The sequence below is a fragment of the Panthera pardus genome, unplaced genomic scaffold (assembly GCF_024362965.1).
Source record: "Panthera pardus isolate Hobbes unplaced genomic scaffold, ASM2436296v1 HiC_scaffold_6, whole genome shotgun sequence".
In the NCBI taxonomy this organism is placed as follows: Eukaryota; Metazoa; Chordata; class Mammalia; order Carnivora; family Felidae; genus Panthera; species Panthera pardus.
The window spans coordinates 127,268,377-127,295,523 of NW_026526991.1; the positions used below are offsets into that span (position 1 = coordinate 127,268,377).

Here is a 27,147-nt window from a genome sequence, read left to right on the forward strand (position 1 = left end):
ATTTTTAAGCTCTTGTCACGTAGGAAATAGGTACGAGAGCTACATACTTGGTCATCTGAATGATCAGATATCTTTGTTTCTTATAGATCACGGTATCATGCATCCTGACAGCTTTTTTTCCCCCTGCCTGTGTCTAATTTGTGTTGTCCTAAATGATTAACTTTATATAATGATTTTTTGTTCTTGTTTTGCCCTCTGTAAATTTCCTAACAGAAGTCCCGGAGCAGACTTGGGTGCCAAAAAGAAAAAGAAGAAGCAGAAGCGAAAAAAGGAGAAACCAAATTCCGGAGGCACCAAGTCAGACTCGGCATCTGATTCCCAGGAGATTAAAATCCAGCAGCCTTCAAAAGTGAGCCCCCTGTTTTATTGTCCCCTCTGTGGTTTCTCACGCACGTGAGAGCTGGTTTGTGCAGCTCGGTGCCGTGTTGGGGCACCCTTAGGGATTTGCTGTGGCTGTATGCTGGAGGGCACTGTACCTGGAGGCTATTTACAGCCTCCTGAAGCTGATGTTAAGTACCTGAATAACTAAGAGGTACAGACTGAGTTTTTGTGTGTATGTGCATAGAGCCTGCAATTTTCCTTTTTCTCAGAGCAAATTAGTACGCAGATTGTAGCGAAAGAAGTTAAGTCTCATTGGGAGCTTGTTAGGTGTGCTGTTTTTTTTTTTTTTCTTTTCCTTTTTTGAAGTTACACTTAGTATTTAATTACTTTTAGTTCAGAAGATATTCACATTGTAATTTTTCTGGGTGTCTGTCTAATTACCTGAATAGCACAACACCATCTGGCAGCAGATTCCAGCGGGAGCAGCCACGGGTAAGTCTTCGTTGACCTTGGGTCTGACCAGTCTTCAGTGGCCGTTCTCAAATTCCATTGCCGAGGGTGGGAAATCGCTCCTAACATTCCCGCTGGAGAAACACCCATCCAGGACCAAACCAGCAGTTGTCCCGCTGAGCCCCGTGTTGGCAGATTGCCGGCCTCATGGGGCTCTGGTGGGACAGATGGCAGGCGCCCCTTCCTGTGTGGCCAGCCGCGGTCCCCTGGCCGTGAACACAGGCCTTGTGTGCTGGCCACAGGGACGCACAGAGCCCTCTTGATGCAAGAAACTCACAGCGTGGAAAGGGGCAAGATTCGAAGGAGGACGAGGCAGAGATGTCGCGGACGGTCACAGCTCCGTGTGGGTTTCCTGGGTAGCGCGTGGTATAGCGGAAAGGGCTCGGGAGTGGACCGGGGAATGTGGGCTCACGAGACGCGTGGGTGTCACCCCTTTGCGCCTGTGTCCTCACCTGCGGCGTGGGGGTCATGCCTTTTGCCTCCTGCCCCAACTCACGGGGCCATGAGGAGGAGGTTACAGTTAAATGATCTCTGTATTATAAAGCACTGCCTACATGGTGGTTATTAGCGCTATGCAAGTTTCGTGGGGCTGAAGGTTTTTTTCCTTGTGCACAGTTGACACTTTATCACGAGAAGCGAATCTTGCAGGCAGTCTCTCTTGTTGTTACCGTTTTCCGCGTAAGGACCAGGAGTCACTGAGAGGATACTTACTTTGCCCAGTTTCCCTCTGTGGGGTGAGAAGAAAACGGGGTCTTCCCCCGCCCCTCGCTTTTCAGCTCGTCTCTCAGGTGATAAATACTCTGTCCACCAGGCATACTTTCCGAGGTCACTCAATTAAGGTGCACCGTAAACTCATTTTTCCCGTTCCTCAGTCGCTTCGTCGGATCCCTGTGGTGTCACTTCTAGGCCACTGTGACCCTCCTTATTGCTTCTCCCATCACCGACAGCCCGTTGCCCTCTCCACACCCCCCAGTGGTTTTGCACCCTTCCTTTACTTCTGAAGGTCACTTACAAGAAACTAGAGCTAGTCACTGCAGGAGGAACTGCTTGCATCATATGGTAGAGAAATTATTTTCTTTTTAGGTCGAGAATACATCACAATGTTTTAATGCGGGCCTTTTTCTCCATTGCATTTGTTTAAAAAAATTTTTTTTAAGGTTAATTTTTTTTTGAGAGAGAGACACACACAGAGTGTGAGTGGGAGAGGAGCAGAGAGAGAGGGAGACACAGAATCTGTAGCAGGCTCCAGGCTCTGAGCTGTCAGCACAGAGCCTGATGTGGGCCTTGAACCCATGAACTGTGAGATCGTGACCTGAGCCCAAGTCGGACGCTTACCCGACTGAGCCACCCAGGCGCCCCTCCATTGCATTTTGTTTTAAACTGGGGCTTCTTTTCCCTTACACTAGATGCTGGCTCTGGATAACCCTGTAAATTACAGCGGGTGGTGTTTCGGACATGCCCTCCTCTGCACTCAAGGGCCAGAATAAGATGGTATTTGTCTGGATTCTTTAGACGTCTTAGTGGTGGAGGGCCTGGACATTTTTCCAGGGTATTAAATTGAGAAAATAAAGGGCACTGTTGGTATTTAATATTCCACCGAGGAAAAGAGGTGTGCCCGACGTAGGGATATGGTAGCGGGAAGCTAACATGGGGTTGATACACATCCTCACCTCCCCTAACACCAAATCGTTTCCCCTTAGGTGGTGCTGCTGTGTGGAAGGTGGATGGATAGTTTTAAGAATATATCATAGCTAGGGATGAGCGCTGGGTGTCGTATGTAAGCGATGAATCATGGGAATCAACCCCCAAAGCCAAGAGCACACTGTATACACTGTAGGTTAGCTAACTTGACAATAAATCATATTAAAAAAAAAGAAGAAAATATCATAGCTGAATTTTCCTTGCTGCTTTATGACCATGGATTTGAAAATTGTGCTCACTTGTATCTACTTTAAGAAAGCACTTAAAATAGTGAGCATTCAGATATAAATATTTCATGAATGGTCATTTTGTGGAAAGACTGCTAGTCAACCTGATGAGGCTAATGAGGTAGGGTTGACACCACTCTGAGGTCTTTATGGAGCTGAGATAGGATTGGCTCCTTTGGAGCAAAGATGCTGATTCATGTCGGCCGCAAAACTGCTTGAGTTTGGTATGTTAGGGATTGAGAATTTAACTCCAAAATTAGGAAAGAAAAATTCGCATGACAGATTCAGTGCAGGCACTGTGTAGGTTCAAATTTGCTTTTAAAAAGATAAACGGGTGCGTGTTCAAGCATTACTGGTTGAAATATGCTGTGCTCTGAGTTCCTGGTTAAATTATAGGTCTTCAAAGAGACTGCTTTGTTGGGGGTTCAAATGCATGTAAATTTCATTTTGCTGGCAATCAGTCCCTCTTATGTTGGAGGTTCAGAAGAGACCAGAGCAAGAGAAATCTAAAAATACAATAAATGGGACTAGCCAAAGTATTTTTTCAAGTTAATATGTGTAATTGAAATCTGATCTTCGTGACTTAGACCTCTATGAAAATACCAGATAAACAGCTTACAGAATTGTGGCAGTCCTGGGTGATGCCGTTGGACTTAGAAGTGGAGACGATACTGACCTCAACCCATCTCTGGTTAGACTCCAGCACTTTGTTTCCTTGAGTTATTGTAGTGGCAAGAATCCTAAGCAAACCCAGTGACAAATCAAAGACAGGGCAGTCTGTGTTAAATAAACCCTGTTTTGTACTGTGGCACATGGGTATAGCTTCCCAAGTCAAAGGATCAACTCCAGACCACAGACCTCAGATTCAAAGTTGAACAGAAGTCCAGAGCCACTGTTAATAAACCAGCGAGTGTCGATGGTACCTCTCCTTGGTGCCCATGGTGTGTTGACATACAGGAAAACCGAAGGGCTCTGAAATTCTCGTCAACCACTTCTGAACTACATGAAGAGCATTCTTCGTGTGGCATCAAAGTTCTAAAACTAATCATTTTGTGTATTGAAAAAGCTCCGTGATTTTACTATTCAGCACCGCGTGCTCTCATTTTAGGAATAGTCTCATTTTCCATGTGGAATTGCATTATTTGAGGGATTAAAAAAAAAGAGCTGGGAATCTTCAGAGATAAGAGGAATGTTGGCTTCGAGGAAGGAACCTTAGAATTTAAAGATACGTTCGTTTTTCCAGACTGAGAATATGTTTTACTTAAAAAGGTTAGTTTCCAACACTTGGGTTGGGGAAAACAGGCTGTGGTTGCCAAAGAGCTAAACTCTCGGAAGAAACTGCTCTTTGGAAGGTTTTGTCTCTGGGGGAAGATCGGGGCTGGGAGAGGGCAGGGGGTGGTCCAGGAGGAAGGCATTCGTAGTGAGATTTTCTTTCTTGATTAACTTCCTTCCCAGCTTAGCACTCAATTCACAGTTCTTTCTGTCTTCTTTTTCCCTTTTTTTTTTTTTTGAACTAAAATTTCCCTTTTCTGCCTGGTTTGCATCCTAGCAGTCCTTTCCTTTGTCCCCACATTGCTGCTGCCGAGCACTAACCCTAACAGTGACACCAAGGGTGTGCCTGACTGGCTGCTGTAGGGCAGTGACTCATGCGTGTGTGTCACTCCTCCCTGCCGCTCCTTCCAGATGAGTGATGGTGACGACCCCTCGCAGCCAGGTGGGACCCTGAAGCCAGCGGGTGGTTGGCTTTACCTCAGATTTCCAAAACCGTCAAAGCCCCATTAAAGCTACGGAGCTGTTGTGATCTTTAACATAATGCGTTCACTTCTGTTTTAGTGCGTTAGCGCTTGAGCCCAAGACCCTGACCAGGCTTAGAGGAAGATTGTGTTTTTGGTGTTGTCGTCTCCAGGGCAGATACACACGTGTCTGGCCCAGGTTTTGGAGCCACGTAAGCTTCCTCATCTTTGTGTCTGTGTGTCTTTGCTGTTATAGAATCCCACCATTCCAATGCAGAAGTTGCAGGATATCCAGAGAGCAATGGAGCTGTTGTCCGCATGCCAGGGCCCCGCCAGGAACATTGATGAGGCTGCCAAACACAGATACCAGTTTTGGGACACCCAGCCGGTACCCAAATTAAGTAAGCTTTTCTGCCTTTTCCGTGCCCCCCCCTCCCCCCACCCCAAAACACAGCTGGGTTGACAACAAACAAAAAACACAAAAGGAACTTCACTTAACATATTTGCTTTATGTCACAGATTAGAAATTTACACAAAAGTCATATTTTTCTTTAAAATATAAATATTGCGTAGTGATATTGGCTTTCAGCAGAAACAGTTTTAGAGTCGCATTCCTCTTCCTATAAAAAAACCCAGGTTTCTCACTTGAAACATTCGTATATTTTTAAAAATGTGTAAAAGGGAGCGCCTGGGTGATTCAGTTGTTTAAGCGTCCGACTCTTGGTTTCGGCTTAGTCACGATCTCACGGTTCGTGAGCTCGAGCCCCACATCGGGCTCCTCACTGACAGTGTGGAGCCTGCCTGGGAGTCTCTCTCTGAGCCCCTCCGCTGTTTGCATGCCCTCTCTCTCTCCCCCAAAATAAAAAAAGTTTAAAAAAAAACTAAAAAATAAAATACACATATATATAAAAGACAGTCTCAGAACCAGTTTTGGTTTTAAGCTTCACGGAAGAGTTTTCCCTGTACATAAATTTTTAGCCGTCTCACATCTCAGTTATTCCAAAAGACACAGGAAATTTGCCCTATTCAACCTAATTGAAATGGAAAATGTTATGCCTCTTAACAAGAGGATTCTGCACACTCACCACTGGTGTTAGTTGTTAGCAGTGGGAGAACATGGCAGCACAGCGAGGGGACGGGGCCCCTCGGGAGGTCTCCAGGGGCCCCTCGGGCAGCGGGCATCGCTCTGACTTTCTCCTGTTACGTGTCCATAAACATCATTTGAAGTGTTCTCTTTTCACAGTAAAAAGGGTGATGATATAAATGCACTAAAATTGTTTTAACTGCATAAAAAGCTAAACCCACTGCTTACTGTTATCCTCATATGAAGATAGATGATAATTATTTCTGTGTTTTTCCTTCTTGATTGTTCAGCTTCCAGCATCTGTGTCAGGTAAAGGGTTACGTGTCGTCCAGATCTCATAATAGTTCACTGACGTACAAATAACCAGTTTTGTCATATAAAAATCAGGGAACAATCGTCTGTGCCTTCAAATAGTGGTTTTCACACTTTTTAAAGTTACCGCTCGTCTCGCAGCCACACATGTTAAAAAGCACGGGATTTGGAGTGTGAAAGATAGAAGAAAGCAGTTATCCTCACTGGTCTTTTCTTTCAGGCTCTAGAAATAAATGTATTTGGTAGTGGAGGGAGACTCTAGCATGAATTTACAGGATTTTAAATGCCATTGAATCGAGGGACCGTTAGCTAAAGCAGTGTAGGTCTATTGACTGAATGTTTTGGGTTCAGCTGAGTGCTGCTTGGCAAGCTGTTGGTGGTTTTTAGGTCAGTGCCCCGGGGGACAAGAGAGCCTCCTGTAGCCTGACTCTAAGCAGAGGTCCTGGAGGGACTCTAAGGGAGCAGCTGAGAACCTGACCACTCAGACTGGCTTGATGGAGCCTCGGGTATTCATAGGGGGGGTGAGCTGGTGGAGCGGATATAAAGAGGGATGTGACAAAGGCAGGGGTTAGAAAGAGAAAACGAAACCCCTTGTAGCTGGTACAGATCCTGTGGCTTCCACCCCTAAAAAGGTGATGCCAAGAACCTGTACCTGAGGGTCATTAATTCAGCAGGTATTTGTTCCTTGTTTTCCTTCCGGTTCTGTTTATTTATTCATTGGAGTATAATTGACATATAGCATTGTTTTAGTTTCGGGTGTACAACATAACGATAGGGTGTTTGCATACATTGTAAAATGACCCCCACAGCGGGTCTGGTTATCATCCGTTACCACACAAAGTTACAGTTTTTCTTTTTCTTATAGTAAGAACTTTTAAGATCTTCTCTCATAGCAACTGCCAAATAAATCACGGGCTGTACATGACATCCCCAAAATGAACTTGTTTTTATAACTGGAAGTTTGTACCTTTGACCCCCCTTCACCCATTTCACGCACCCCCCCCCACCCCCCCGACAACCACCAATCTGTGTCTGTGAGTTGAGAATTTTTGGTTTTTAGGTTCCACATATAAGTGAAATCATACGGTATTTGTCTTTCTCTCTCTGACTTACTTCCCTTCCCATGATGCCTTCAGGGTCCATCCATGTTGTCACAGATGGCAAGGTTTCTTTCTTTTTGACAGCTGAGTAAGATTTATCAGTTATTTGTTGAGTGTCCATTATTAAATGCCGTGGGCAACGTACCGGAGAAACAGTGATGGGAGAGAACGGTAAAAGTGGTGGCCAGGTGGGGGTGGAGGGAGAGCATCCTCCAGGCAGGAAAAAGCTTTAGTCAGGGAGAGGATGCTGTGGGGAAAGCGATGTGTAAGCTTCTGTCTGAAAACACTCAAGCTGCCAGCCACGTGGCGAGCAGGAGAAGGGCCTCACGTGCAGAGGGAGCCTGAGGGTGGTCCCTGAGGATGGATCCGGAGAGCCAGGCCAGGTGGGCGGCCAGGTGGGCGGCCAGGTGGACGTCAGCCACGGGAAGAGCCCGGGTTCTCTTCCAGTTGCATTGGGAAGCCGTGGGGAAGGAACCTGGAAAAGGGCGCCTTTGTGGAAATCGCTAGCGACGTTTATGACTTTGGCTGTAGTGGCAACATTCCAGGCGGAGAGCAGTGAACAGTCCTGAAATTAGTTGTAGATTTTGCTGGGAGGGGTCAGAGGTCACTGCAGCCCTTCCCTCCCCCGCAACCAGGTTTTTGAAATGCAGAGTAAGAGGACACCGACTCCAAGCTGTGCTGTGTGGGGGCTCTGTAATCTGGGGGTTGAGGCTCAGAAGTCCCTGTCATTTCATAATAAACACCTTGTCACTGCATGACAAAGGATTTCTCCTCTTATTTGATTGGTGAGATAGCAGCCCTTCTCCACTACCCAGCTGCCCTGTTGTCACTCCAGAAGTGGCTGAAACGGTAGCATGGTTTCAAAGATTATATTCCACCCCAGGCCCCTAAAAATGGTGTCGTTTTACGGAACGGACCATTTTGGGTCATCCGAATACTTTGTCGTTGAATATTCTGTCCTTCTGCCTTTCTCTCTCTGTGTCCCTCTCCAGATGAAGTGATAACCTCGCACGGTGCCATCGAAGCGGATAAGGACAACGTGCGTCGGGAGCCGTATTCCCTGCCGCAGGGTTTCATGTGGGACACTTTAGATCTGGGTAATGCCGACGTGGTGAGTACAGGCCTTCCGTTCAGCACCTGCCTTCGCACAAATTGCTTCCGAGTTGGTTCCGAGCGCCATAGAAAGGACGCTCGCTTGATCTTGCAGCTCAAGGAGTTGTACACGCTGTTAAATGAGAATTACGTGGAAGACGAGGAGAGCATGTTCCGGTTCGACTACTCGCCCGAGTTCCTGCTCTGGTGAGTGTCGCTGGCGCCACGAGGGGCGGCCCCGGGCGCGGGCGGTCGGGACCGCGTGTCTCCGTCTCTCCCCGGGTCCCGGGACACTAACCGGCACCTGTCTCCCTTGCCTGCATGGACTTCAGGGCTCTGCGTCCCCCGGGCTGGCTCCTTCAGTGGCACTGTGGGGTCAGAGTGTCTTCGAACAAAAAGCTAGTGGGGTTCATCAGTGCCATCCCGGCAAACATTCGGATTTATGACAGGTACGTATTAAAGCTCGTCCGTGTCAGTTTTGATGTGTTACTTTTCCAGAATTGCAGTTCCAGCGGGCTTTTAAAATTACTCATGCAGATTGTTTACGGTGGGGGCAGGGGGTTACGGGAACTCTGCTTTCTGCTCAGTTTTGCCCAACCTAGAACTGCTCAAAAAGATAAAGTTGATTTAATCAAAGAAAACTGGACCGTGAACAACAACAAAAAAAGGGCAGCTCTGTGTCTCTGCCTCTCAGTCTCATACATGCAGACACTCTGATGTTATTTTTTTTGTTTTTAATTTTTTTTATAACATTTATTTTTTGAGAGAGTTTGAGTAGGGGAGGGGCCAAGAGAGAGGGAGTCACAGATCCTAAAGCAGACTCCAGGTGCTGAACTGTCAGCACAGAACCCGATGCGGAGCTCGAATTTGAGAACCTCAAGATCATGCCCTGACCCAAAGTCAGATGCTTAACCGACTGAGCCACCCAGGCACCCCACACACTCAGATGTTTTATGTGTGTGTCTGAATAAAGATATAAATAGGTATTTCATACTTATTTCTAGAGAAAAAAAATTATCTTAATAAATTTTAGGAGAGATTTTTAAAAAACCTTTTTATCCATTGGATAACTATGTTGTGTTTTTGCTCCGGTCTTTAGCCCAGAAAGTCAGAGAGCTAATCCATAACAGGTCTGTTTACCTTTCATTGTACTGGGTTACTTGATTTGCTGCTCAAAAACTTTTGATGTCAAGGTATCTTGGTGCCAAATGAAATGCCCGTGTATCTAGAACCAGCGCAGGAAATGGGCTTTGAAGCCCTGAAAGGTTTACCGTAGCTCAGAAAATTACCAGCTTCTGTCTGGCCAAGGTACCTGTTGGGGACCTAGGAATTGCATTAGATTCCAGTGCAACATCTTACCAGATTCTGCATCTGGGTGACCCCGTTCTTGTCCTCATTGCATACATTACAGGAAAAACAGATGTAGAAACTTGGAGGTACATCTTATCCACTTTCTAAAGTGAAAACTTACAAAAGATCAAAGTCCTCCAATGTCTTCAGGACAAGGGGGTCTGGGTCTCCATGGCCTATAGTGATAGTTATTTTGGCAGGGGATATATGGGGAATAGAGTATTAATCGGAGTTTGTGAAATGTCTGAACGATGGGCTGTTTTTCTTTAATATTCTGTTGAAGGAGGTCTCTCGGTTTCTTATTCTTTGCAATTTTATGGGAGTTGTCTTGTTTTTAAAAACATTTTCATCTTATGTTTGCTCTACTTTTTGACATCTTTCTTAGTGTGAAGAAGATGGTAGAAATCAACTTTCTTTGCGTTCATAAGAAATTGAGATCAAAGCGGGTAGCCCCAGTGTTAATTCGAGAAATAACCAGAAGAGTAAACCTGGAAGGTATTTTTCAGGCCGTTTATACCGCTGGAGTGGTTCTTCCCAAGCCAGTGGCCACATGCAGGTAATAGTGCCACGCGCTCACCTTGAATCTTGCCTCCCGCCGTGTGGCTACCAGTAGTATTCTCCCATGTAACCGGGAAACTTTGCCTTACCTGTTCTTTTGTAGCTGGTTTGGTAGCAGAGGTGGAGACCAGACCCAAGCACCACTGAGACCAGTGTTCTTTCCATTCTACCATACAGCCACTTGGCGATAAAAAGAGGTTTAACATTTTCCTGCTAACAGTGCCGGTTCTGTATTCCTGCGTCTCTTCTGTTGGAAAGACTAGTGCTGCCCCTACCTTGGGGAACCCAGGGCACCGTGGTCTTGAAATTCAAATGTCCAGAGTACTACCATTTTTCTTCCTTCCAAACGCTTAGATTTACGCGTTGTTCTGCACTGCTCTCAGGAACTGTTCCAGAAGTTTGGTAAACACCAGTTGAGAAGCCCAAACAGACTTGCTTGCTAAGAGCAGGAAGAGCTTAAGCTCTTTTTAGGAGTTCATCTGTTCTCATCACGCTTTCAGAGGTTAATCCAGGGAGAAAATGGTTTATCAGATTTCTCCCTTGACTAACCTGTTCGTGAAGCATCGGAAGGAGTTTCTCTCCCTTGACTGTTTTTGACTCAAATAAGATGAAATTTCCACTAAACAGTAAAAAATGTGAAACTGTAAAATGACTTGTCTCCCATTCAATTAGTTATATACTTCACAGGTAGATCTTAATACAAATCATCTGTCTAAGCTGGAATCACTTAAGAAACTCAAGGTCGTTTCTCAGAAAGTTGTTTTCTTTGATGTGCGTGATATGAAAGCAACGGCTACTCATTTAGAGGGGATGTTTTCATATGTTTTTAGAACTTCTTAGTTTGCTTTCTGTAGAATCAGCAGTGGTCGTTAAATACTTGCAGACCGGGCATTTTTAACTTTATCTTACAGTTTTATGATAGCTCTTTACTGGCAGAGATGAAAGGTCACAAACTACAAAGGAATGTAACTGGAAAGCAGGACATGTTTTAGATGTAAAAAAACCAAGCTAATTATACAAGAACAGGGCCAGCATCCAACACTGCACAGGGGGCAGCAAGGGTGTTCGTTAAATGCCTCTATGATGACTGAGCTGAGACAAAGAGTAAAAGCTGGTAGAGTTAGAAAATCGATGAGATTTTAAAACCTTCGTTGTATTCCAGATACTGGCATCGATCGCTAAACCCCAGAAAATTGGTAGAAGTGAAATTTTCTCACTTGAGTAGAAATATGACTTTACAGAGAACAATGAAGCTCTACAGACTTCCGGATGTAAGTAAGAATGTTCTGGAGTTTTTCGAAGCTGTAACAGCTAAAGCTTTCAATGTAGAAAAAGATTATTTGCAAGAGTCTTAAAAACTGGCTCATGTGTTTGAGGATGTGAATATGTAGCTTTTTAGAATTCTGGGTGAGGAGAATCAGGGAGCTTATTTGAATATACCAGGGTTTTATTTTGTTTTGTTTAAGGCTTTTTAAGTCTTCAGTTTGCGGTTGGATGGGATTGAACTCAAGACATGTAAGCTTTGAAATTTTGAGTGTTTACCATCTGTTACGTAAAAAGAAAGAAAAGTTGAGGCTTCTGATGCTGTCTTAACACAAAGGAACTAAGGAATAAGGCTTAGAGGAGAGGCCAAGGAGAGGAAATAGTATTTCATTAAATTATCTTTTTAAACTAGCAAATTCTCAACATGGTAAGTTGTCTTTTAATAGGGGAAAAGTTAAACATGCTTACGAGTGTTGCCTTATTTGGGGCTTGGATGGTGTATTAATTTTCTATTGCTGTGTAACAAATTGCTGCAAGTTTAGCAGTTTATTTTATTTTATTTATTTTTTGAGAGAGAAAGTGCTAGGGAGGGGCAGAGAGAGAGAGTCTTAAGCAGTCTCCATGCCCAGTGCAGAGCCTGACGCAGGGCTCAGTCTCATGACCATGAGATCATGACCAGAGCTGAAATCAAGAGTTGGCTGCTTAACCAACTGAGCCATCCGGGGGCCCCAGTTTAGCAGTTTAAAACATACATTTATAATTTCCCAAGTTCTGTGGGTCGGGAGTCAAAGCCCAGCTTGCCCGAGGCCTCTGCCTCAGGGTCTCTCGTGAAGTTCTCTCAAGGTACCAGCCAGGGCTGGGTCTCATCTGAAAATTTGACTGGGGTCCACTTCCAACTCACATGGCTGTTAGCAGGCTGGAGTTTTTGCAGACGGTGGGACCGAGGGCTTTTAATTCCTTGCTGGCTGCCAGTCAGAGGCCTCCCTCAGTTCTTTGCCAGATGGGCTTCCCCATAGGGCAGCAGCTGACAACATGGCAGCTTGCTCCATCCAAGCCAGTGAGGGAGAGAGAGTCTACAGATTGAATCTGCTCGCAAGATGGAAATTAGAACCTTATGTAGTCGTTCATGAAAGTGACAGCCAACCACCGTTGCTGTATTTCACTGTTTAGAAGTGAGTCACAGGTCCCACCCACACTCAGGAGGAGCACAGGGGTGTGAACACCAGGAGGTGGCATCGCTTGGGGGCCATCTTGGAATCTGTCCATCACAGATGGGATCTTTTCATTTGAAGTTTTGATTTCATCAGAGCTCTTCTTTCTTTTGGGTTGTTAGAAAGTGGTTCAGCGAATATTTTAGCTTGATTGGGAGATTGGGAGGGCTTCAGCTGTCTGTAGTGGCCTTTCTGGGTTCAGTAGACCCTAGTTCCTTTTGTCATTTGGCCATTGCGTGTTTACCAAGTACATGTAATCAGTAGTTGCCACACGAATTGGTGTATTTTGTTTTGTTTTTATGCTTATTTATTTTGAGAGAGAGCAAGCAGGGGAGCGGCAGAGAGAGAGAGAGAGAGAGAGAGAGAGAGAGAGAGAGAGAATCACAAGCAGGCTCCGTGCTGTCAGCTCAGAGCCCGAAGCGGGGCTTGAACCCGTGAACCGTGAGATTGTGACCTGAGCTGAAACCAAGAGTCAGACGCTTAACCAGCTGAGCCACCCAGGTGCCCCTTGATGTATTTTTTCTGATGACAGACAGGAATCAACTAATTTCTGACCTTAAGCAGAATTTCATAAGGACAAAACCGGAGGGAGGTGAAGGAAACCAATCGCCAGAGATACCAAGATCATCATTCCAGGCTTCGCAACGTGGCAGAAGGATCAGAAGGCCTCTTCTTCCCTTGTCTTAACTGTTTTTGTAGAGAGTGGGGCGCAAGCCAATTAACTCACCTCCTCTGAGGCCATGATGGGAGAGGAAACATAGATCAGAAGAGAGGAAGATAAAAACTGCAGCAACGGGACAGGGGAGGGTCCACATGCCCCGGGGCTGGAGCGGCAGAAGGGAGGGTGGGCCCGCGTGTGGAGATGCACGCACCCAACTGCAGAAGTAGGAAGACCTTCAAAGATGTCACACTGTCAACATGACAGCTAATGTTTACTGGCCAGGATTCTTTTGAAGCCAACCGCCGAGACCTGGAGTGACCCGAGAGGGACAGAGTCACGTAGAGGCGCAGGCGGCCGTGAGCACAGCACACAGCTAAGACGAAACACCCCCTCTGCGGGCACCGGCTGTCGTCAGCGTCCTCCTTCCAGCTGTTAGAAAGACTCCGCCGTCCGGGCGTTAGAGTTGGAAACCCGCAGGCGTGCCTACAGTTTTCACGGGGGGCTCGTGCTGTGCTGTGGTGGTCTCCCCGAATTTCATTTTTCTGAACCCAAAGCCGTCCAGCTTGTGTGTAAGGAAAGTGCCTGCTTACGTGTCGGTTGTAGAAGGAGTTTTAATACCTCTCATCGGGTTTTTTTCAGGGTGATTAGAATCTGAGCTGGTAAGAGGATTTTTGACTTTTGTCCTTCGTCCTTTACGTTTTTACACAAAAATCGATCAACTCAGGTAACAGTTCTAACAAGCTGGTAACAAGTCACTGACTGGTCAGGCACTGGGTTTTTGTTCTTGTTTTTTCCCAGTAAATTGAAGTTGACAGAGTGCTGTCACATGTCGTTCGCTGTGTTCTCACGACAGCCTTGTGAAGCTGGTGTGCCTCGTCTGCGTTTTCCTGTGAGAAGATGGAGGCCCGTGCAGGTCGACACGGGCCCGTCACCGACCGGTGGGGACTCGGGGTGCGCACCCCAGACACCCGCGTTTCACCTGTTAGACCCCTGAGCTCCCGCTTCCGTCACCTCTGACGCCCCCGGGGGGCGGCATGGCCCGGTCCCGTCGGGCGTCCCTACCTGCCGTCACTGGAGCACAGGCACACACAGGAAAGGATGGTCGACAGGGTCCGGGCGGGAGCTCTCTGGTGTGTGTGTCAGTCTCCCTCCCTGCATCCCGTTACAGGGAAGGAGAGGAAAAGGGAGAGTAAGATAATGGCGGAAAGGAGGGCAGAAGAGGTGAGAGTACAGATAGTAGAAAACTGGAAGGTGCCCACGGCAGCCACCTGAGGGTCTGCCTCTTGAGGGCCTGCTGGACAGTGCTGGGGCACCTGGCGGGCTCAGTCGGTGGAGCATGCGACTCTTGGTCCCGGGGTTGTGAGTCTGAGCCCCCCCGTAGGGTACAGAGATTACTTAAAAATGAAATCTTTTTTAAAAAAACTTACTTATTTAAATTCAAGTTAGTTAACATAGTGTAGTGTTGGTTTCAGGAATAGAATGCGGTGATTCATCTCTTACATACAACACCCAGTGCTCAATCCAGCGAGTGACCTCCTTAATGCCTGTCACCCGTTTGGCCCATCCCCCACCCATCTCCCCTCCAGCAACCCTCAGTTTGTTCTCTGTATTTAAGAGTTTCTTACGGGTTGCCTCCGTCTCTGTTTTATCTTATTTTTCTTTCTTTTCCCCTATATTCATCCATCTTGGTTCTTAAATTACACATATGAGTGAAATCAGAGGATATCGGTCTTTTTCTGACTGACTTATTTCGCTTAGCATAATGCATTCTAGTTCCATCCACGTTGCAATTGGCAAGATTTCATTCTTTTTCATTGCCAAGTAATACTCGTGTGTGAGTGTGAGTGTGTGTGTGTGTGTGTGTGTACACGTTTACACCACATCTCATTCATCCACTTGTCAGTTGATGGACATTTGGGCCCTTTCCGTAATTTGGCTGTTGTTGAGAGTGCTGCTGTAAACACTGGGGTACATGTGCCCTGTCAAGTCAGGAATTTTGTATCCTTTGGATAAATACCTAGCAGTGCATTTGCTAGGTCATAGGGTTTAAAACTAAAATCTTAAAAAGCAGCAGCGGCAGCTGGATACTGCAGTGCTTACCACACCACGGCCGCCCCTCCTAGGGGCCCAGGTGGGTGATTTTAAGCAATCGTGTGATTTAAGAACATTTTTGTACCATGGCGTGTAAGAAGAACCTTCCTGAATACACCTTTTGCTCTGGGTCAGTCTCATCTTCCGATTCGTCATTACTGTTTCCGCTTCATGTCTTATTGGTCGTATTTGTGGAGTTCTTAACACAGGAGCTAGGTTGTTATGGCGAGCGCGGTACTAGATAGACACCGCGTGTCCACGGCCTCATTTCTTACTCGGAACAGTCAGAGAGGGGCGGGGCGTTCGCCCGGTTTCACGGAAGAGAGCAATGAAATTGCTTTGCCCAGTCTCCTAGGTGGGAGAGAACCGCACAGGCCCATGCCGCGACCTCTGTCTGCTCTCTGAGATGCTGGGGCCTTCCCAAGAGTTAAGCCTGTCCCTGCCCTGTAAACGTTGGCTTGGTTTTATGTTTGCTGTCGGATATTTTTTTTTTTTTGGTCAGTGCTCCTAAAGGTGAAGGCACTTAATGTAGGCAAAACACTGGAGGCAGGTTAATGTCCCAGTGTCCCCCCTCGGTGCTGCTGGCAGGACACACTTAGGAAGACGTCCTGAGACCCAGTGTTCTGCCTTCAGTAGCCACAGAAGCGTTCTTTGCCATTTAGCACCCTCCTGCTGCCTTTTTAAAGCCAATAACCGTAATCACTGCTTCCATCTCTGCTCTGGAATCTTGGCTCTAAGACAGTTTACACCACATAGCTCGACAGAGAACAACACAGCTTCTGTTTCTTAATAGAGCGCTGAGCCTTTTTTCTCTGATGTACTGATAAGCAGATTTTACACATATTTCAGTGAACAGAGTCCGAATGATGCATGTTAGTTGGACCCTGGGAAAGTAAGTCTGATTGAGACCACAGAGTTTGCTTATGAAACGTTGGATTTTCTCAGTCACTAGAAATGTCTTTGTTTTTTATTGAATTCTCCGAAACATGACCACCTTACTCTTTTGGGTTATGCCTAAACTTAATCATTTTTTATCCAGGCTTAGCGTTCTCCCCCCCTCTTTCTGAGGACCACAGCTATAACTTGAGGGTTTATTTCACATTTTAAAATTTATTTCTTGCTTCTGTAGATGTTTTGGAGAGTGTGTGACTTTATGATGTTAGAAGCAAGTTTAGGGACTGAGACACATGGCCATTATGAGCCAGCAAAAATAAATATTCTTCCTCTGTTTTCTGGGATCTTGCCTTTTTTTTTTTTTTTAAATGCTTATTTATTTATTTTGAGACAGAGTGTGAGCAAGAGAGGGTCAGAGAGAGAGGGAAGGAGAGAATCCCAAGCAGGCTCCATGCCATCAGTGCAGAGCCCAATGTGAGGCACAAACTGTGAGATCGCATGACCTGAGCTGAAACCAAGAGTCGCTTAACTGACTGAGCCACCCAGGCTCCCCTTGCATTTTTCTTATAGCTGATACTGTCTGATGTTCCTTTAAAAAAAAAAAAAAAATTCTGCATAAAAGCACTTGAAGTGCTTACAAATTGCCCAGTGCATATACATTCTCTCTGCCTGTTTGCCCAAACACTGTTTCCCTGAGTTTTCCATTCTCAGTTCTACCACCCCTTATTCTCACCTTTGGAGACCTGAGTCAACACTTCTCGAAGTGTAGTCCTGGGACCCTGGAAGTCCTCGAGTCTGTTGTAGAGGAGTCTGTGATGTCAACACTATTTTTGTAATAACATTGAAACATAAAATGCATTTTTCGCTGAAATTATCCTGCAGATGTGCTGTGAAGTCTACCAGTGGTCGTATGGAATGTGTGCTCCAGTATTGTTTTGTTTTAAAATTTTCTCTGTTTGAATTTCTAGTATGATAGATATAGGTAGATAGAACCCACATAAGCAAAACTTTCTGGGAATATTCAATTTTTAAGAGGGTAAAGGGGTTTCAGACAAAAATATTTGGGAACTGCTGCTTTAAAGATGTCTGCCGGGCAAAAGATGTTGATTTTAGTGATTTTGCAGTATAAATATTCAGTGAATGAGAATTGTCCTGCAGAAGAATGTTCTGGTCTAGGAAGAAGCTGGCAAGCTTTTTCTTCATTTCTGAATGTCTGCTTAACAGATGCATGTATCCTGTTGCTTTCATTAGTGAATCTAATCGCTTGATCTTGTTACTGAACCAGTAGCAAAAGAAAAAGCAGTTTAATGTTGAGCAGGCTGCTTAAAAATTTATCAAGGTCATCCTCATGGAAGAAAATCATCTTTTTAAATGACTTTTTAAAATACATTCTTTCAAGGGGCTCCTGGGTGGCTCAATCCATTAAGCATCCGACTTGGGCTCAGGTCATGATCTTGCAGTTTGTGAGTTCAAGCCCCACATCGGGCTCTGCACCCACTTGGGATTCTCTCTCTCTCTCTTTCTGCCCTTCCCCAACTTGTGCATGCTCTGTCTCTCTCAAAATAAATAAATAAACTTCAAAAAAATAAAAATTTACATTCTTTGTATATATATTTTAGTTTTCCTGTTAGCATTGAGAAATATACATTGATTAGGGGCACCTGGGTGGCTCAGTCAGTTAAGCATCTGACTTCAGCTCAGGTCATGATCTCGCAGTTCATAGTTCGCGCCCCACATTGGTCTCTGTGCTGTGACAGCTCGGAGCCTGGAGCCTGCTTTGGATTCTGTGTCTCCCCCGCCCCCACCCCCATCTCTGCCCCTCCCCTGTGCGTCTCTATCTTTCTCTCAAAAATAAATAAAACTATCTAAAAATATATATATGTATTGATTACATTGAACAGTATTTGGAAATCACATGGGTTCCATCTTCCCGTGAATCTGCAGTATAGAAATGCTACCAAACACTAAAATTGGTTCAGGGGAAACAAAAGAAGAAAAGAATTTATGCCAGGCTTACGCATAAGTGCCAGGCAAAGAAATCTCATCTTTGCAGAGCAGACAGTGACTTTTTTCCCTGTCTGCAGCCTTCACCGCAGCTTACTAGGTAAATGATTGTGGTACAAAACGTAGGAATTTATTCATTCATGCATTCATTCAGCACACATTCGGGCCGTTATTGCCCTGCCTGCTTGAGGGGTTAAGCGTTCGTTGGAAGCTAGGACCTGGAGATTTCCCGTCCTTTCGCTTTGTGCTCCACAGAAAGGCCACATGAGTTCTCTACAGTGTTAAGGACTTACATTCTCTCAGTTCAGACGATTACACTGTATTTTAGCTGCATTCCTGTGTCTTCATAGATTACATGAATCATAACAGAATGGCACATAGTAAGGACATTTGGTCTGTAAATACGAAGAACAAATTGCTCAATCCCACTAATCAGTAATCAGTCAGCATTGTTTGTCATGGACCCTTAGAAACCTCAGCACAGCCACTGAGATGGATCAGAGCCAGCACTCAGGATGAAAACCTATTTTCCACCATCGGCTTCTCCTGTCCTTCTAGACTAGGGCATGCAGGAACTGTAATGATCTAATTTTAGAGGCAGTATTTAATTTTAAAGTATTTAAAAATAACTTAGAATAGGAAAGGTAGACTAGCAGTATTTATATATAGTTACTTATTGGTTAAAATGTACCCCCTATTTAGGGGCACCTGGGTGGCTCAGTCGGTTAAGCAACTGACTTCAGCTCAGGTCATGATCTTACGGTTCGTGGGTTTGAGCCCCGTGATGGGCTTTGTGCTGACAGCTTGGAGCCTGGAGCCTGCTTTGGATTTTGTGTCTCCCTCTCTCTCTACCCCTCCCCTGCTCATGCTTTGTCTATCTCTCAAAAATAAATAAAAACGTTAAAAATATTTTTTTAATGTGCCCACTATTTCTAAAGGAAAATCAAGTTAACTGGGCAAATGAAACTATTTTAATATTTTTAATATTTTGTACAAACAAGCACATGTAGTGGGTTTTCCCACTTCTAGGCTCAAGTATCCTGGTGTCCAGGCAGTTCCTAGGGAGCTAAGCGATGTCTGGAACTCTTGGAGACAAGCAGTTGAACAAATCCACATGGTGACCTGTTCGGACCTTTAGGTTAATTCTGTTCCTCACAGAAATCATGATGCTCTGGAATGATGGATTCAGTTGCCTGCTCTGATCACCTTTTAATCAAAAGATGGCATGAGAGGCCAGGGCCAGTACTCGGCCGCTCGCCATTCCCCTTTAGAAAATAGCTGACTGTTAAAATGCTCTCCCTTCCCATTCTGACCAACATGATTTACTTTTATTTCATTTTTGTTGCTCATAAGAACAAAATTCCAACAGCTTTTCGCAGGCTATTGAATAAAGTAAGACTCTTAACTGTTTTCATCTGCATTTTCAACATGTCAGGGCAGTTTTAAAGCACAGTATTCTAGAACACATGCTGATAAGATCGTTCTGCCCTGTGATGTGAGCTGTTAAAAGTCGCGGCTCTGGAACGCGGATCAGCTTGTAGTGTTCCCTTTGACTTTGGGCAGTATTGTCACGGGCAGTACTGACCAAAGAGCAGGCACACGGACAGAGGGAACAGTACGCCGTCGAACGTATATTCTCAGTCAGTGCTTCTCAAACTTGAATGTGTATACAGATCACCAGGGAATCTTGTTAAATTGCAGATTCTGACCCGTGCAGGGGGTGGGGGTGGTGCGCAGCACTCAGCAGTTCTGACAAGCTCCCAGGTGACGCCGAGACAGCTGGCCTTTTATTCCTCTTCTATTTAAACTTCCCAATTTGTTTTGTTTTTACTGCAACAAGGCCACCAAGACTTCAGGCTTGAGGCCAATGGAACCGAGAGACATCAAGGCGGTTCGCGACTTAACCAACACTTACCTGAAGCAGTTTCATCTGGCCCCGGTGATGGATGAAGAGGACATAGCTCACTGGTTCCTCCCCCAGGAGCACATTATCGACACGTTTGTAGTGGAGGTAAAGATGAGGTGATAAGATACTACAGAGAAGTGTGAAAACACCATCTGGTCGGGTCTGTTTGCTGGAAGAATCAAAGAATGCCCCCCTCCCTTTCCTTCTTTCTCTTGTGTCTCTGCTTCTAGACCAGATTTCTGCTCACCCTGATAGAACCAGACTTTCTTCTTACAGTTTCCATTCCTGGAGTAGAGCACATTTTTACTAGTTGTTAATGGGAAATTAGGATGCTCTTCTGTTGGTCCCTGTGTGATCAGTTGCTTTACCCAGTTTTGAAAATGCCAGTTTGGCTGACATACACTCCAAAGTTTAATACCCTTTTTCACAAAACTGGCTTAACTGAACTGCTTTTTGGTTGAGATGGCCAAACTCAGCCACTTAACCCTTGTTCAGGAAAGGAAGGAAAGAAACCCTTGTTCAGGAAGGAAAAGTGACAGTCTGGATTTTCTGTTGATTGGTTAGACAGATTTAACATGATGCTTTCTAAGCCCTCCCCTCCCCCACTTTTTTTTAAAGCTTGGAATTTGTTGTTCAAATGACGTTTCACTTAGAACCTCTTTTGGGTGACATGGGATTAGGTTGGAAAGTTGAGATTTAATCTGGTAAGTACCTGGAGGAGAGGAGGAGTGAGGCGGCAGTTAGAAGTCCTGGTGGTGGCCTACTCACCCGTTCAGTTGCGAGCCTTGAGCCGGAAGTGTGTTGCCAGCCCTGTCGGGCATCGGTCCAGATAGGGGATGACAGCCAAGTGAGGGCAGAAGCGGCGAAAATGGACAGGGTGAATTCAAAGGACCTTTCTGGAGAACAGCAAGCTTTTATTTCTGAAAACCGCGCTGGAGTGGACATCTCGATACTCAGATCTTTATGCACTTGTGTAAGTTTCTCCAGGTCAGCAGTTCTCAAAGTTTTTGATGTCAGGACTTCTTGACTCAAGAATTATTTTTTTTTGTTTGTTTTTATTTTTCTTTTATTTCTAGGGATAATATTTACAGATATTTATTACATTGAAAGTTGAAACAAAAATGTTTATTATTTTATAAAGCAGATAGAGAAAGCCAAATACTGTATGTTCTCATTTCTATGTAGAATCCAAAACAAAAACAAAAACAAAAACACCTGACAGATGCAGGAAACAGCTTGGTGGCTGCCCAGAGTAGGGGGTGGGTTGAAGAGGGTCAAAAGCTATAAACTTCCAGTTAAGAAAATAAGTCGTGAGGATGTAATATACAGCATAGTGTCAATATATTTGAAAGGAGCTAAGAGAGTAGATCTTAAAAGTTCTTATCATAAGAAAAAACAATTATTACTGCATGCGGTGATGGATTTTAACTAAACTTACTGTGATCATTTTGCAGTATATACAAATATTGAGTTAGTACCTTGTACACTTGAAAGTCATATTATGTTATGTGTCAGTTGTATCTTAGTTTAAAAAACAATAAATAATTGAAATATATGTATACTATTTAATAACAATAGGACAAGAATAAACATGTTACCTAAATAACATGATTTTCATGAAAAACACCTATTTTCCAAAGCAACAAAATTAAGAATGGTACGTTTTGTATTTCTGCAAATCTCTCTAACATCCGATTTACTAGAAGAGAGCTGGGTCCTCCCAGCTGCTTCTGCATCCCATCTATTGTGCTGTGCTCTTTTGGCTGAAGCATGTGGGGAAAAATCCTTCACAGGAAGTATTGAAGAGAAGGGAAAGAATGAGTATTTTAATAGCCTGTTCAAATCATTTTGAATATTCTCTATCTGAAAGCATGTTAATGAACGGCTCATATTCTGTTAGATTAAAACCCACTGGTGCGTCTTGTGCTTTGATCATTCTTTCACCAGTGTGTGAGTTTGTAATGTCATAGATTGGTCATTTGGGAAATAATTGGTTCGCTGAGTTACACATCTTCCAAACTCTATACCTTCGGGCTTTCTTTGAGACAACCTTTGTGTTTCCAGACGCAGAAGAGCTAGATGTTGCTTCCTTCCAGGCCATCACACAGGATGTTAGAAGGATGAGTTCTTAAGGGTCGAGAGCTAATACAATTAATAATTCTTTAGTCACGGACATGCTTCAGTGAAGCTTCTTTTTAATTACGAGGGGGTGGCGGTGAAGAGTAAAATGACCACCGTACAGCTTGGTGCCACTGCCTTGTATTGTGCTGGGGCACAGGGAGCTGCACCGCCATTGTTTCTGCATCCTCAGTGCCCATGTCCACACGGTGAAGAAGGCATAGAACTTCTTAGTGCTGTTACGAAAATCGTTTTGATTTCACGGGCTTCTGGAAGGGTCTCGGGCACCCACAGGTGTTCACAGACCACATTTTGAGAACTGCTGCCCTAGGATGCATACTCAGAAGTCTAACTGCAGAGTCTAAGGGTCAGACACGTCTTTAACCATCACTAGAGATTGCCAGATAGCTCACCAAAGTATCTCTTAGCAGCGAATGAGAGTTCCTCTTTCTGCACATCCTCACTAACACTTGGTTTTATCAGACTTTAAATTTAGGTTGGTCTGATGGATATCACATGGTTTGTTTTTAATCTGTTCTTATTACTGATGAATTTGAACATCGTCTGTTAGCCATTTGTATGCTGGTCATATACTTTGCCTTTTTTTTTTTTTTTTAAACTATCATCTTGATTTCTAAAAGTTTTTGCATGTGTTGAATAATAATACTCGAATTGTGCTCTATTTCTGGGTTCTCTCTTCTGTTCCATTGATCTGTGGTGTCTGTTCCTGCCACCCTGTCTTAATTACTATAGCTCTGTAGAAGCCTTGATATGAGGCAGAGTGATTCATCCCACTTTATTCTTCTTTGTCAATTATTTTGATCTATTTCCTTGACCTTTCCTTCATAAATTGTAGAATAAGCTTGTCTTTGTCTACAGAATACCTTGCTGGGATTCTGATAAGAATGCATTAACCTATAAATTAATTTGGGGAGAACTGACAGGTCTTCCAGTCCATAGACATGATATGTCTCTCTTTAATCTTTTCAATTTTATTTTATCAGCATTTTATAATTCTAAATTTTCAAGTTGATAAGAGTAAAGTTGTTTCATTATTCTCACGTCCTTCTAATGGCTACAGGATCCATAGTGATAATGCTTATTACATTCCTGATACTGATACATTTGTGTCTTCTTTTTTTATGTTTGCACCAAATCAACTGTAATTGACTTTTTTCCACAAAGAACAAGACTTTTGTTTTATTGATTTTTCTCTGTTTTCCTATGTTTGGTGTCATTGATTTCTGATCTTATATTTATTATTTCCTTACTTTTGCTTTCTTTGGGCTTATCGTACTCTTTCTTGTCTTGTCCCTTGAGGGATGGACTTAGATTACTGAGGCCTTTCCTTGTTACGTGTAAGCACGTAGTTCTCTAAGTGTCCCTCCCTCCACTGCTCTAGCTTCATCCTAGTATTTTAATGTGTCATATTTTCATTTTCGTTTGGTTCTATGTATATTTTTAAATTTCTTTTGGAACTTCCTCGATGAGCCACGGACTATTTAGAATTCTGTTCAACTTTGACACGCTCAGAGATTTCCTATTGATTTCTAGTTTCATTCTATTATGGTTGGGTAAGACACTTTGTATGATTTCAGCTCTCTTAAGGTTCTTGAGGTTTGTTTTAGGCCCATGTGGTCTATCTTGGTGAATGTGTGTGAAATGTGTATTCTGCTCTTTTGAGGTGGAGTGTTTGTTCTCTATATGCCGTTTAGATCCTTTTGTTATTATTCAGATTTTCTGCTTCTTGATGGTTTTCTTGCCAGCAGTTCTGTCAGTTGATGAGAGGAGTGTGAAAGTCCCCGACTATAACTTCGTATTTTGCCCATTTCTCCTTCCAGCTCTCTCAGTTTTTCTTGATGTATTTTGACGGTCTTGTTTGGTACATATACATTTAGGACCTTTCTGTCTTCTCAGGGGATCAATATTTTTATCAACATGTAATATCCCTCTTTGTTTGAGGTAACTTTCTTTGCTGTGAAGTCTACTTGATTGGGTGTTAATATAGTCACTCCTGTTTTCAAATTAATGTTTATACGGTATGTCTCATATAGCCTTTTAACTTTCAGCTTACCCACATCATTGAATTTGAAGTGAGTTTCTTAAAAACAGCATGTCATTGAGCCATGTTTCTTTATCCACTCTGCCAGTCTTTTCATTGGTGTATTTAGATCATCTACATTTGATAATTACTGATGTGTTCAAGGTTAAGTCTACCATTTTATTATTTGTTCTCTATTTGTTTCTTTTGGTTCTTCTGTTTCTCTTCCTTGCCTTCCTGTGGATTACTTGAACATTTCTTTAGGATTAATCTTGATGTATTTATGGTGCATTTGAGCATATTTATATAGGTTGCATGATGGTCGCTGTGGGCATGTCTGTGTGTGTGTGTGTGTGTGTGTGTGTGTGTGTATGTGACTTATCACAGGCAACTGGTCTCAACAATCAACATTTTACCACTTCAAGTGACATTACTTCCATCAGATCCCTTTATCTTGACTTTTTTTTTAAGTTTATTTATTTTGAGACAGACAGGGACAGTGCGAGTTGGGGGAGGGGAAGAGCAAGAGGGAGACAGAGAATCCCAAGCTGGCTCCACTGTGCCAGCATGGAACCCCATGCAGGAATTCAAACTCCTGAAACTGTGAGATCATGACCTGAGCCAAAACCAAGAGCCGGACACTCAATTGGCTGAGCCACCAGGCTCTCCATCTTTTTGACTTTTAAATATTGTCTTGAGTATCAGATGGTTTTACAACTTGTGTTTCAGTCATCAAGTAGATTTATAAAACTCATGAGGAGAAGCATAGTTTACAGCATGTACCAGGATTTCCGCTCTGTTGTTCCTTCTTACTTCCTGATGCACTAAGATTCCTTCTGTTATTATTTCATTTCTATTTGGAGAATGTCCTTTGGCCGGTCTTAAAGGTAGGTCTACTAGCAGCAAATTCTTTTAGTTTTCATTTGTCCTAGAATGTCCTTATTTCTCCTTCATTCCTGAAGGGTAGTTTCACCAGAAGCAGAATTCATGGTTGATCGTTCTTTTCTTCCAGCACTTATAAATGATGTGCATTCCTCCTGCCTCTGTGGCTTCTGATGAGGAACCTGCTGTAATGTGAATCTTTTGGTAATGGTAATGTAATGGTATTCTCCTTGGTAATGTCTCATTTCTCTGTGGCTACTTTCAGGACTTTTCTTTGTCTTTAGTTTTCAGAACTGTAATTAGGATCCATCTTGGAGTGGATTTCTTTGGGTTTTTCCTGTTAAGATTCGCTCAGCTTCTTGAATTTATTGTGTGTGTTTTGCCAAATCTGGGAATCTTTTCAGTCATTATTTCTTCTGCTTTTGTAGCTCACATTTTTTTCTTTTTCTTTGATTTCTTGTGGGACTCTCCTGATAGGATTGTTGGGTCTTTTGTCTTTCTCCCACAGATCCCTGAGACTTAATTCTTTTTTTTTTTTTCTTTTTCCCCAGTCTAGTTTCTCTGTTTTTTTTCATACTGGGTAAATTCTACTGAATTCTTCAAGTGCAGTGATTTCTGTCCTCTGTCATCTCCACTCCACTATTGAGCCCATCGAGTGAGTTTTGTTTTTCAAGTGGAAGTCCTTATTAAAGCTGAAAATTGAGGTCTTTAATTCAACTCGAATATTGAGCTAGCTGCTAATAGAGAGCAGTAGAGAATCACTTTAGCAAAACATGGTTAGTTTCTTAATGTCCGAAAACCGGTTTCGTATATCAGAAGCATTAAGAAAAACAGTATATCCCTTATGGAATTTTCTGCCAAAAGAAATACTAGCAAGAACATATGTGTTGTCTAGTCTCTTCAGCTGTGTATAATTCAGGCATATCACAGTTTGAATTGTATGCCATCCACATAGGCCACCAGAGCTAATGTAAACAACCCAAACAATACTGGCTAGCTTTTTATATTAAAAGGTATACCAGTGATGGTGAAATCAAGACCATTGTTTGGGTCCCTTTTGATTTTTGGTTGCTTCAGATTCACAGGTGTGTCTGCCTTTCACAAGCTTCTCAAAACAGCTGCTACACTCTGTTGACCTCACTTTAAGCTGATAAAATTCTTGCTCTGTGCCAAGAAGATGTTAGATTGATACAGTATCTTTTAGTTGGGAAAGATGGCCTTCCAGTCCCTGGAGCTCTTGTTTCTGCAAAAACAGTGAATCTGCTTTTATCTCTGTTCCAAGGGTCTAGGGAGACTCATTAGTCAAGCTAAGGGAAACTTTCCTGTTAGAACATTCTGCTTCTTAAGAAGGTTAGGCAAATTGCCAGCCAGCACTAGGTTAAGTAGGGTCTAACTCCATGCTGCTTCTCAGGCTCTACCCAACATACCCTAAGGGCCCCCCAAACCCAGACTGCTGACAGAGAGGTAGGAGGTGCTGCCTTTTTTCATAAAGTTCCCGTACAAGTCACAAATCAAAAAGTTCGCTTAAATGCACGGATGCAGCGTGTTCAAGGAAGGAGGTATTTACCTGACTTACCTTTGTCCTTTAGAACTCCAGTGGTAAACTAACTGACTTCCTGAGCTTCTACACACTCCCCTCCACAGTCATGCACCACCCTGCTCACAAGAGCCTCAAAGCTGCCTACTCCTTCTACAACATTCACACCGAGACGCCCCTGCTGGACCTCATGAGTGACGCACTCATTATAGCCAAGCTGGTAAGTGACTGACTCCTTTTTTGTCTGTTTCTCCATATCTGCGTGTCAGTGTGTATAAAACCTCTTACTGTATTTTCCTCTACACGGGTGCAATTCATTAGAGATTTTTTTTTAAATTTTTTTTTAACGTTTATTTGCTTTTGAGAGACAGAGAGAGAGAACCAGCAGGGGAGGAACAGAGAGAGAGGGAGACACAGAATCCGAAGCAGGCTCCAGGCTCTGAGCTGTCAGCACAGAGCCTGGTGCGGGGCTCAAACCCACGAACTGCGAGATCATGACCTGAGCTGAAGTCAGTTGTGTAACCAACTGAGCCACTCAGGCGCCCCTCATT

General features: G+C 43.8%; 1 protein-coding gene across 4 annotated transcripts in view; it reads left to right on the forward strand.

Annotated features, from left to right (window-relative positions):
* Positions 1 to 27,147, forward strand: part of NMT2 (N-myristoyltransferase 2) — a 76,003-nt gene that overhangs the window by 44,471 nt on the left and 4,385 nt on the right. Inside the window, exons 2-11 of one of the 4 annotated variants that reach the window (XM_019460690.2) lie at positions 214 to 349; positions 771 to 813; positions 4,749 to 4,893; positions 7,981 to 8,099; positions 8,196 to 8,287; positions 8,413 to 8,529; positions 9,816 to 9,986; positions 11,151 to 11,259; positions 19,953 to 20,123; positions 26,649 to 26,816. In XM_019460690.2, the coding sequence (XP_019316235.1) occupies positions 214 to 349; positions 771 to 813; positions 4,749 to 4,893; positions 7,981 to 8,099; positions 8,196 to 8,287; positions 8,413 to 8,529; positions 9,816 to 9,986; positions 11,151 to 11,259; positions 19,953 to 20,123; positions 26,649 to 26,816 (1,271 nt within the window). The remainder of the gene's footprint in view (positions 1 to 213; positions 350 to 770; positions 814 to 4,748; positions 4,894 to 7,980; positions 8,100 to 8,195; positions 8,288 to 8,412; positions 8,530 to 9,815; positions 9,987 to 11,150; positions 11,260 to 19,952; positions 20,124 to 26,648; positions 26,817 to 27,147) is intronic. The other 3 variants (XM_019460692.2, XM_019460689.2, XM_019460691.2) reach the window with 3 other exon arrangements.